The sequence below is a fragment of the Oncorhynchus kisutch genome, linkage group LG18 (assembly GCF_002021735.2).
Source record: "Oncorhynchus kisutch isolate 150728-3 linkage group LG18, Okis_V2, whole genome shotgun sequence".
Classification (NCBI taxonomy): Eukaryota; Metazoa; Chordata; class Actinopteri; order Salmoniformes; family Salmonidae; genus Oncorhynchus; species Oncorhynchus kisutch.
This window is the reverse complement of record NC_034191.2, coordinates 10778227-10790864: the sequence shown is the minus strand read 5'-3', so window position 1 is coordinate 10790864 and position 12638 is coordinate 10778227. Positions and strand designations below refer to the sequence as shown.

The 12638-nt window shown below is 47.6% G+C and overlaps 1 protein-coding gene across 1 annotated transcript in view; it reads right to left on the bottom strand.

Annotated features, from left to right (window-relative positions):
• Positions 1-8934: 8934 nt before the first annotated feature.
• Positions 8935-12638, bottom strand: part of LOC109883963 (uncharacterized) — a 51763-nt gene continuing 48059 nt past the window's right edge. Inside the window, exon 7 of the mRNA XM_031796466.1 lies at positions 8935-12029. Coding sequence (XP_031652326.1) covers positions 11951-12029 — 79 coding nt within the window. The 3' untranslated portion in view covers positions 8935-11950. The remainder of the gene's footprint in view (positions 12030-12638) is intronic.

Here is a 12638-nt window from a genome sequence, read left to right as displayed (position 1 = left end):
TGGAGGATGGAGAGGGAGGAGGAGAGATGGAGAGGGAGGGGGAGAGATGGAGAGGGAGGGGGAGAGATGGAGAGGTGGAGGATGGAGAGGGAGTGGGAGGTGGAGAGATGGAGAGGTGGAGGATGGAGAGGGAGGGGAGAGATGGAGAGGTGGAGGATGGAGAGGGAGAGGGAGGTGGAGAGATGGAGAGGTGGAGGATGGAGAGGGAGGAGGAGAGATGGAGAGGTGGAGGATGGAGAGGGAGAGGGAGGGGGAGAGATGGAGAGGTGGAGGATGGAGAGGGAGAGGGAGGTGGAGAGATGGAGAGATGGAGGATGGAGAGGGAGGAGGAGGAGGAGAGATGGAGAGGGAGGGGGAGAGATGGAGAGGTGGAGGATGGAGAGGGAGGAGGAGAGATGGAGAGGGAGGGGGAGAGATGGAGAGGTGGAGGATGGAGAGGGAGGAGGAGAGATGGAGAGGGAGGGGGAGAGATGGAGAGGTGGAGGATGGAGAGGGAGGAGGAGAGATGGAGAGGGAGGGGGAGAGATGGAGAGGTGGAGGATGGAGAGGGAGGAGGAGAGATGGAGAGGTGGAGGATGGAGAGGGAGGGGGAGAGATGGAGAGGTGGAGGATGGAGAGGGAGGAGGAGAGATGGAGAGGTGGAGGATGGAGAGGGAGGAGGAGAGATGGAGAGGGAGGGGGAGAGATGGAGAGGGAGGGGGAGAGATGGAGAGGGAGGGGGGAGAGATGGAGAGGTGGAGGATGGAGAGGGAGAGGGAGGTGGAGAGATGGAGAGGTGGAGGATGGAGAGGGAGGGGGAGAGATGGAGAGGTGGAGGATGGAGAGGGAGGGGGAGAGATGGAGAGGTGGAGGATGGAGAGGGAGGAGGAGAGATGGAGAGGTGGAGGATGGAGAGGGAGGGGGAGAGATGGAGAGGGAGGGGGAGAGATGGAGAGGGAGAGGGAGGGAGAGAGATGGAGAGGTGGAGGATGGAGAGGGAGGGGGAGAGATGAAGAGGGAGGGGGAGAGATGAAGAGAGAGGGGGGGAGAGATAGAGAGAGAGAGGAGGAGAGATAGAGAAAGAGAGGAGGAGAGATGGAGAGGGAGGAGGAGAGATGCAGAGAGGGGGAGAGATGGAGAGAGAGGGGGAGAGATGGAGAGAGAGGGGGAGAGATGGAGAGGGAGGGGGAGAGAGAGAGGGGGAGAGATGGAGAGAGAGGGGAGAGATGGAGAGAGAGGGGGAGAGATGGAGAGAGAGGGGGAGAGATGGAGAGAGAGGGGGAGAGATGGAGAGAGAGGGGGAGAGATGGAGAGAGAGGGGGGGTGGAGAGAGAGGGGAGAGATGGAGAGAGGGGAGATGGAGAGAGAGGGGAGAGATGGAGAGAGAGGGGAGAGATGGAGAGAGAGGGGGAGAGATGGAGAGAGGGAGAGATGGAGAGAGAGAGGGGAGAGATGGAGAGAGAGGGGGAGAGATGGAGAGAGAGGGGGAGAGATGGAGAGAGAGGGGGAGAGATGGAGAGACAGCAGTGTCCTAAAACATAACAATCTTAAAGTTTGGAGCGAAGAAAAAGCATAATAACAAATGCCCACACACACACACACACACACACGCACACGCACACGCGCACACGCACACACACACACGCACACGCACACACACACACACACGCACACACACACACACACACACACACACACACACACACACACACACACACACACACACGCAAACCCACAGGCATACGCAAGCCCACACACACACGCACACACACACGCAGCACGCACACACAAATACACGCATGCAAACACATGCAAGCACACACATGCACACACACACACACCACACGCAAACACACACATGCAAACACACGCAAACACACACACATGCACACGCAAGCACACACACATGACTGGTTTTTAAGACTGAAAATGCGATAACACCCATCATCTGAAAGTTTGGTTGGATGCATTTATCAACATATTCTTCAACATCAGCCTGGCAACAGAAACCAAAATAACCCCCCAGATCAGCATCTGATGCAGTGGGATCCTACTAAGGCTGGGTCACATCAGCAGAAATGTCATTAATTAGGGGGATATGAGAGGGGGGTGTAGTCACACAAACAAGCAAACTGTTCATTAATCATTCCATACATGCAGTCATGCACCCAGCTACAGAGTCTCAGAGAGAGAGGGGGGGGGGAAGGGGACATCGAGTTAGTTGTACAACTGAATGCCTTGAACTGAAATGTCTTCCACATTTAACCCATCCCCTCTGCCTTAATCGACATCCACATCTCCAGCGCCCGGGGAACAGTGGGTTAACTGCCCGGGGAACAGTGGGTTAACTGCCCCGGGGAACAGTGGGTTAACTGCCCGGGGAACAGTGGGTTAACTGCCCGGGGAACAGTGGGTTAACTGCCCGGGGAACAGTGGGTAACTGCCCGGGGAACATGGGGTTAACTGCCCGGGGAACAGTGGGTTAACTGCCCGGGAACAGTGGGTTAACTGCCCGGGGAACAGTGGGTTAACTGCCCGGGGAACAGGGGTTAACTGCCCGGGGAACAGTGGGTTAACTGCCCGGGGAACAGTGGGTTAACTGCCCGGGGAACAGTGGGTAAACTGCCCGGGGAACAGTGGGTTAACTGCCCGGGGAACAGTGGGTTAACTGCCCGGGGAACAGTGGGTTAACTGCCCGGGCAACAGTGGGTTAACTGCCCGGGGAACAGTGGGTTAACTGCCCGGGGAACAGTGGGTTAACTGCCCGGGGAACAGTGGGTTAACTGCCTTGTTCAGGTCAGGGATTCGATCCAGCAACCTTTCGGTTACTGACCCACTAGGCTACCTGCAGCCCACAGAGATAGTGAGTCTCAAAGAGGGGGGGGGGGTAAATTAGGGATTAGGAGAGGGAGAGATAGTGAGTCTCAGAGAGGGGGGGGATAAGTTAGGGAGGAGGAGAGGGAAAGATAGTGAGTCTCAGAGAGGGGGGGGGGGGTAAGTTAGGGAGTAGGAGAGATAGTGAGTCTCTGAGAGGGGGGGGGGGGTTGAGTTAGGGAGTAGGAGAGGGAGAGATAGTGAGTCTCAGAGAGGGGGGGATAAGTTAGGGAGTAGGAGAGGGAGAGATAGTGAGTCTCAGAGAGGGGGGGATAAGTTAGGGAGTAGGAGAGATAGTGAGTCTCAGAGAGGGGGGGGGGTAACTTAGGGAGTAGGAGAGGGAGAGATAGTGAGTCTCAGAGAGGGGGGGATAAGTTAGGGAGTAGGAGAGGGAGAGATAGTGAGTTTGTGACAGAGAGAAACAGAGAATGTGATTGTTATCTAACACCAGGTGTTTCTGGCTGTGTTGGTTCATGAGAGAGTCTCATAGTGTTGTGTTCTGTATCTGAAGCAGCATTCATCATCATCATCATCACCAGACCAGCTAATGAAGAACATCGTCTGACAACCAGACTAATGCACAGAGGAGAGAGGAAGACACACACACACATTTGAATACACAACACATACACCTTCATACACAGAGGAAGGAGAGATGAACAGTAGAGAGGTCTAATGGGGCCTGAACAGTAGCTGCTTAACGAGGAGTGCTAACAGGTGCTTCTCATTAAGGCCAGAAGACAGGAGAGAATAAGAAAAACAGATGTGCTGATATTCCTGTGTTCGTCATTAGTGTCTGCTGGACTGGTGTTATTGAAGACTCCTCCCTTCTCCCCTCCTCTCCACCGCTCTCCTCTACCTCTCTCTCCTTCTCCCCTTCTCATCCCTCTTTCTCCCCATCTCATCCCTCTCTCTCTCTTTCTCCCCTTCTCATCCCTCTCTCTCTTTCTCCCCTTCTCATCCCTCTCTCTCTTTCTCCCCTTCTCATCCCTCTCTCTCTTTCTCCCCATCTCATCCCTCTCTCTCTCTTTCTCCCCTTCTCATCCCTCTCTCTCTCCCCTTCTCATCCCTCTCTCTCTCTCTCTCCCCTTCTCATCCCTCTCTCTCTTTCTCCCCTTCTCATCCCTCTCTCTCTTTCTTCCCTTCTCATCCCTCTTTCTCCCCATCTCAACCCTCTCTCTCTCTTTCTCCCCATCTCATCCCTCTCTCTCTCTCCCCTTCTCATCCCTCTCTCCTCTATGTTTCTTCTCCCCCCATCTCCATCTCCATGTAGATCCATTGTTAAAGGAATTTTTATCAATAATGACTAATTATGTATCAACATTTCAATCAGGACTGACTAATCAGGATACTATTATGTTACTGTATATGTACTAATCAGAATACTATTATGTTACTGTATATGTACTAATCAGAATACTATTATGTTACTGTATATGTACTAATCAGAATACTATTATGTTACTGTATATGTACTAATCAGAATACTATTATGTTACTGTATATGTACTAATCAGAATACTATTATGTTACTGTATATGTACTAATCAGAATACTATGTACTGTATGTACTATGTTACTGTATATGTACTAATCAGAATACTATTATGTTACTGTATATGTACTAATCAGAATACTATTATGTTACTGTATATGTACTAATCAGAATACTATTATGTTACTGTATATGTACTAATCAGAATACTATTATGTTACTGTATATGTACTAATCAGAATACTATTATGTTACTGTATATGTACTAATCAGAATACTATTATGTTACTGTATATGTACTAATCAGAATACTATTATGTTACTGTATATGTACTAATCAGGATACTATTATGTTACTGTATATGTACTAATCAGAATACTATTATGTTACTGTATATGTACTAATCAGAATACTATTATGTTACTGTATATGTACTAATCAGAATACTATTATGTTACTGTATATGTACTAATCAGAATACTATTATGTTACTGTATATGTACTAATCAGAATACTATTATGTTACTGTATATGTACTAATCAGAATACTATTATGTTACTGTATATGTACTAATCAGAATACTATTATGTTACTGTATATGTACTAATCAGGATACTATTATGTTACTGTATATGTACTAATCAGAATACTATTATGTTACTGTATATGTACTAATCAGAATACTATTATGTTGCTGTATATGTATGAATTTTCTTTTTAATCCTAGTACTGAATATAATGTGTCACGGTCGTCCTCCTCTTCATCTGAAGAGGAGAGGCGAGAAGGATCGGACCAAAATGCGGCGTCGTAAGTGTCCATGGTAAATCTTTAATAAAGAAAGTACTGACACTGTATACAAAACAATAAACAAATGACGACCGTGAAGCTACAACATAGACAATCACCCACAAACAAACAGTGCAACCCAGGCTACCTTAGTATGATTCTCAATCAGAGACAACTAATGACACCTGCCTCTGATTGAGAACCATACTAGGCCGAAACATAGAAAACCCCAAATCATAGAAAATCAAACATAGACTGCCCACCCAACTCACGCCCTGACCATACTAACTAAATACAGAACACAGGAAATAAAGGTCAGAACGTGACACAAATAATGTGTGTAAATATAATCAAGAATTAGAACAATGACTGTCTGTTCCTTGGTAGAAATGAATGAACTATATCGCTAGACTGGCTAGAATGCTTATTTACACAGGCTGGCCTTGGCTCGGTCGTAAATGATCTAATATTAGGAGAGACGATGTGGGATGGCTTGAGAACTATAGAGACGGGACAGTTCGAAAACTAATGACGTCATTTTCAGTTTATAACCTGTGGTAAACTGTATCGTGTTCAGAACTCTGTCCATTTCATGCAAATAAGAGTCTTACCAATTCTTAGGAATTGACAGAGTGTTTAATTTTAATTGGGTATTAGAACATATAGGAATTTAATTCCTGTAACATCCAGTCCAGGTGCAACTAGAATAAACATAAACTGACTAACAGGTTAGAACTAGATAACCTGCAGTGAAGCGGTTCTTAACATGCACACACACACACACACACACACACACAAACACACACACCCTTTCATGACGGATGTCCCTCCTCTTCCAAGGCCAGGCATTTACATTATGCCTTACCTGTCCTAATGGGCCAGCTGGACAGGTGAGTCTTACTAACCCACTCCCCCCTGCCGATGCACATAGAGACCTCCGCAGCATTAACCATTAACCCCCCCCTGCCGATGCACATGGAGACCTCCGCAGCATTAACCATTAACCCCCCCTGCCGATGCACATAGAGACCTCCGCAGCATCAACCATTAACCCCCCCCTGCCGATGCACATAGAGACCTCCGCAGCATCAACCATTAACCCCCCCCTGCCGATGCACATAGAGACCTCCGCAGCATCAACCATTAACCCCCCCCTGCCGATGCACATAGAGACCTCCGCAATAATCAACCATTAACCCCCCCCTGCCGATGCACATAGAGACCTCCGCAGCATCAACCATTAACCCCCCCCCCCTGCCGATGCACATGGAGACCTCCGCAGCATCAACCATGAACCCCCCCCCTGCCGATGCACATGGAGACCTCCGCAGCATTAACCATTAACTCGGACCGCGCCAATGCACACAGGAGACCTCCGCAGCATTAACCATTAACTCGGACCGCGCCGATGCACACAGGAGAGAGGGGGGTAGGGGTTCTCATTAAACATTTTGAGCCCCGACTGAATGAATGCCAGTGATGTATTGATTTGTCAGAGGTTCTCAGTGGCTCCGCTAGGCCACCAGGGCTACGTGTGTATGTGTTGGGAGGGGTGGAGAGAGAAGGAAAGAGGTAGGGAGAGAGAGAGAGTATGGAGTGGGGAGGAGTGGAGAGAGAGAGAGAGAGAGAGAGGGGTAGAGAGAGAGAGGGAGGGACAGGGGTAGAGAGAGAGGTAGAGGGACAGAGAGTAGAGAGAGAGGGGTAGAGAGAGAGGGACAGAGAGTAGAGAGAGAGAGGGACAGAGAGTAGAGATAGAGGGACAGAGAGTAGAGAGGTAGAGGGACAGAGAGTAGGGATAGAGGGGCAGAGAGTAGAGAGAGAGAGAGACATAAATTTCAACATACCAATTAGGATCTGGCTAAAAATACTTGAATCAGTCATAGAGCCCATTGCCCTTTATGGTTGTGAGGTCTGGGGTCCGCTCACCAACCAAGACTTCACAAAATGGGACAAACACCAAATTGAGACTCTGCACGCAGAATTCTTCAAAAATATCCTCCGTGTACAACGTAGAACACCAAATAATGCATGCAGAGCAGAATTAGGCCGATACCCACTAATTATCAAAATCCAGAAAAGAGCTGTTAAATTCTACAACCACCTAAAAGGAAGCGATTCACAAACCTTCCATAACAAAGCCATCACCTACAGAGAGATGAACCTGGAGAAGAGTCCCCTAAGCAAGCTGGTCCTGGGGCTCTGTTCACAAACACAAACACACACTACAGAGCCCCAGGACAGCAGCACAATTAGACCCAACCAAATCATGAGAAAACAAAAGATAACTACTTAACACATTGGAAAGAATTAACAAAAAAACAGAGCAAACTAGAATGCTATTTGGCCCTACACAGAGAGTACACAGCGGCAGAATACCTGACCACTGTGACTGACCCAAAATTAAGGAAAGCCTTGACTATGACTCAGTGAGCATAGCCTTGCTATTGAGAAGGCCGCCATAGGCAGACATGGCTCTCAAGAGAAGACAGGCTATGTGCTCACTGCCCACAAAATGAGGTGGAAACTGAGCTGCACTTCCTAACCTCCTGCCCAATGTATGACCATATTAGAGAGACATATTTCCCTCAGATTACACAGATCCACAAAGAATTCGAAAACAAATCCAATTTTGAAAAACTCCCATATCTACTGGGTGAAATTCCACAGTGTGCCATCACAGCAGCAAGATTTGTGACCTGTTGCCACGAGAAAAGGGCAACCAATGAAGAACAAACACCATTGTAAATACAACCCATATTTATGCTTATTTATTTTATCTTGTGTCCTTTAACCATTTGTACATTGTTAAAACACTGTATATATATATAATATGACATTTGTAATGTCTTTGCTGTTTTGAAACTTCTGTATGTGTAATGTTTACTGTTAATTTTTGTGGTTTTTCACTTTATATATTCACTTTGTATGTTGTCTACCTCACTTGCTTTGGCAATGTTAACACATGTTTCCCATGCCAATAAAGCCCTTGAATTGAATTGAATTGAATTGAGAGAGGTAGAGGGACAGAGAGTAGAGAGAGAGAGAGGTAGAGGGACAGAGAGTAGAGAGGTAGAGGGACAGAGAGTAGAGAGAGAGGGACATAGAGTAGAGAGAGAGGTAGAGGGACAGAGAGTAGAGAGAGAGGGGCAGAGAGGTAGAGGGACAGAGAGTAGAGAGAGAGGGACAGAGAGTAGAGAGAGAGGGACAGAGAGTAGAGAGAGAGGGACAGAGAGTAGAGAGAGAAAGATAGAGGGACAGAGTAGAGAGAGAGATAGAGGGACAGAGTAGAGAGAGAGAGAGGGACAGAGAGTAGAGAGAGATAGAGGAACAGAGAGTAGAGAGAGAGGTAGAGGGACAGAGAGTAGAGAGAGAGATAGAGGGACAGAGAGTAGAGAGAGAGAGGTAGAGGGACAGAGAGGAGAGAGAGAGGGACAGAGAGTAGAGAGAGGTAGATGGACAGAGAGTAGAGGTTCCTCTCTCCCAGTTTGACTTTCTCCTTCCATTACTCTGCCCTACTCTTCTCCTTCCTCTCCCCCATTCCTTTACATCCTTCCCTCTCTCCTCTCTTCCCTCTGTTCTCCACCTGTCTGGTGGCCCCCTGATCCCAATTACTCTCTATCTGGCTGGGCTTTGGTATGGTGAACATGCTCTGCTGTGTTTGGCCTGGCTGCCTGGGGAAACAAAACCCAGACTGTTGTTTTGTGTTGTGTAGAACCACTGATGTGGTGTGTTTTGTGTGTTGGGTCAGAAGTGGGCACAGGATAGACCTCCATAGATGTAATTAATAGATCCTACAATCAACCAATAATCTACTTTTATTACAATACCACAGCACTGCACATGACCAAATATTCAACCTTTCTGAACACAAGGATCAAATGAAACGGCCTATGAAATGAACCTGGCAGATGAACCATGTTATATCACAGTATCACAGTATCAGAGCATCACAGTATCACAGTATCACAGTATCAGAGCATCACAGTATCACAGCACCACAGCACCACAGTACCACAGTATCAGAGCACCACAGTATCAGAGCATCACAGTATCACAGCACCACAGTACCACAGCACCACAGTATCACAGCACCACAGGAACGCATGTCTTTATGTTGTTCTTCTGTGATCCGTAAAATAAACGTATGGCGTTGGTACCAGTAGAGAAGCAGTGTAGACCTGCATGGTGAGGGTTCAGCTCAACCAGTACCAGTACCAGAGGCAGTACCAGTACCAGTACCAGAGGCAGTGTAGACCTGCATGGTGAGGGTTCAGCTCAACCAGTACCAGTACCAGTACCAGAGGAAGTGTAGACCTGTGGGTGTGTTTTACCATGTTGAGTGTGTCGTGTGTGTGTGAGAGTGTCTCCTGAGTGTGTTACCATGTTGAGAGTGTCTCCTGAGTGTTACCATGTTGAGAGTGTCTCCTGAGTGTGTTACCATGTTGAGAGTGTCTCCTGAGTGTTACCATGTTGAGAGTGTCTCCTGAGTGTGTTACCATGTTGAGAGTGTCTCCCGAGTGTTACCATGTTGAGAGTGTCTCCTGAGTGTTACCATGTTGAGAGTGTCTCCTGAGTGTTACCATGTTGAGAGTGTCTCCTGAGTGTTACCATGCTGAGAGTGTCTCCTGAGTGTGTTACCATGTTAAGAGTGTCTCCTGAGTGTTACCATGTTGAGAGTGTCTCCTGAGTGTTACCATGCTGAGAGTGTCTCCTGAGTGTTACCATGCTGAGAGTGTCTCCTGAGTGTTGCCATGTTGAGAGTGTCTCCTGAGTGTGTTACCATGTTGAGAGTGTCTCCTGAGTGTTACCATGCTGAGAGTGTCTCCTGAGTGTTACCATGTTGAGAGTGTCTCCTGAGTGTTACCATGTTGAGAGTGTCTCCTGAGTGTTACCATGTTGAGAGTGTCTCCTGAGTGTGTTACCATGTTGAGAGTGTCTCCTGAGTGTTACCATGTTGAGAGTGTCTCCTGAGTGTTACCATGTTGAGAGTGTCTCCTGAGTGTTACCATGTTGAGTGTCTCCTGAGTGTTACCATGTTGAGAGTGTCTCCTGAGTGTTACCATGTTGAGAGTGTCTCCTGAGTGTGTTACCATGTTGAGAGTGTCTCCTGAGTGTGTTACCATGTTGAGAGTGTCTCCTGAGTGTGTTACCATGTTGAGAGTGTCTCCTGAGTGTGTTACCATGTTAAGAGTGTCTCCTGAGTGTTACCATGTTGAGAGTGTCTCCTGAGTGTGTTACCATGCTGAGAGTGTCTCCTGAGTGTTACCATGCTGAGAGTGTCTCCTGAGTGTGTTACCATGTTGAGAGTGTCTCCTGAGTGTTACCATGTTGAGAGTGCCTCCTGAGTGTTACCATGTTAATAGTGTCTCCTGAGTGTGTTACCATGTTGAGAGTGTCTCCTGAGTGTTACCATGTTGAGAGTGTCTCCTGAGTGTTACCATGTTGAGAGTGTCTCCTGAGTGTGTTACCATGTTGAGAGTGTCTCCTGAGTGTGTTACCATGTTGAGAGTGTCTCCTGAGTGTGTTACCATGTTAAGAGTGTCTCCTGAGTGTTACCATGTTAATAGTGTCTCCTGAGTGTGTTACCATGTTGAGAGTGTCTCCTGAGTGTGTTACCATGTTAAGAGCGTCTCCTGAGTGTTACCATGTTGAGAGTGTCTCCTGAGTGTTACCATGTTGAGAGTGTCTCCTGAGTGTTACCATGTTGAGAGTGTCTCCTGAGTGTGTTACCATGTTGAGAGTGTCTCCTGAGTGTTACCATGTTGAGAGTGTCTCCTGAGTGTGTTACCATGTTGAGAGTGTCTCCTGAGTGTGTTACCATGTTAAGTTAAGAGTTTCTCCTGAGTGTTACCATGTTGAGAGTGTCTCCTGAGTGTGTTACCATGTTGAGAGTGTCTCCTGAGTGTTACCATGTTGAGAGTGTCTCCTGAGTGTGTTACCATGTTAAGAGTGTCTCCTGAGTGTTACCATGTTGAGAGTGTCTCCTGAGTGTTACCATGCTGAGAGTGTCTCCTGAGTGTTACCATGCTGAGAGTGTCTCCTGAGTGTTACCATGCTGAGAGTGTCTCCTGAGTGTGTTACCATGTTGAGAGTATCTCCTGAGTGTTACCATGTTGAGAGTGTCTCCTGAGTGTGTTACCATGTTGAGAGTGTCTCCTGAGTGTGTTACCATGTTGAGAGTGTCTCCTGAGTGTTACCATGTTGAGAGTGTCTCCTGAGTGTTACCATGTTGAGAGTGTCTCCTGAGTGTTACCATGTTGAGAGTGTCTCCTGAGTGTGTTACCATGTTGAGAGTGTCTCCCGAGTGTTACCATGTTGAGAGTGTCTCCTGAGTGTTACCATGTTGAGAGTGTCTCCTGAGTGTTACCATGTTGAGAGTGTCTCCTGAGTGTTACCATGCTGAGAGTGTCTCCTGAGTGTGTTACCATGTTGAGAGTGTCTCCTGAGTGTTACCATGTTGAGAGTGTCTCCTGAGTGTTACCATGCTGAGAGTGTCTCCTGAGTGTTACCATGCTGAGAGTGTCTCCTGAGTGTTGCCATGTTGAGAGTGTCTCCTGAGTGTGTTACCATGTTGAGAGTGTCTCCTGAGTGTTACCATGCTGAGAGTGTCTCCTGAGTGTTACCATGCTGAGAGTGTCTCCTGAGTGTTACCATGTTGAGAGTGTCTCCTGAGTGTTACCATGCTGAGAGTGTCTCCTGAGTGTTACCATGTTGAGAGTGTCTCCTGAGTGTTACCATGCTGAGAGTGTCTCCTGAGTGTTACCATGTTGAGAGTGTCTCCTGAGTGTGTTACCATGTTGAGAGTGTAATGGGTCAGGGAAGTGACAGGACACTCTGCTGGTCTCTCAGAGTCTCCTCCTCCTCGTCTGAATGACACTCGCTGGCTCCGAGTCTGCAATATCAAATATACCAATCAGAGAGGGTGGAACATCAAAGATAACCAATCGGAGAGAGTGTAACATCAAAAGCACCAATCAGAGTGAGCGACAGATCAAAGGGGAACAAACGGGTTGAGGAGGACTTCCTGGAAGCTGTTGAAATGGCCTAGGTGGCCTGTGTTGGTAGCCTGCCTCGGTGGTTTGCCTCGGTGGCCTGCTTCGGTGCACACCACAGCCGTCTTGCCATGAATGAAACATAAGCTTGGTCCCGGTTCCAAAATATTCATATATATATATATACAGTGGGGTGAACAAGTATTTGATACACTGACGATTTTGCAGGTTTTCCTACTTACAAAGCACTCTCCGTCTTGGTCAAATAGTCCTTACACAGCCTGGGGGTGTGTTGGGTCATTGTCTTGTTGAAAGTCCAAATAAGTGCAAACCAGATGGGATGGTGTATCACTGCAGAATGCTGTCGTAGCCATTCTGGTTAAGTGTGCTTTGAGTTCTTAATAAATCACAGACAGAGTCACCAGCAAAGCACCCCCACACCATCACACCTCCTCCCACATGCTTCACGGTGGGAACCACACATGCAGAGATCATCCGTTCACCTACTC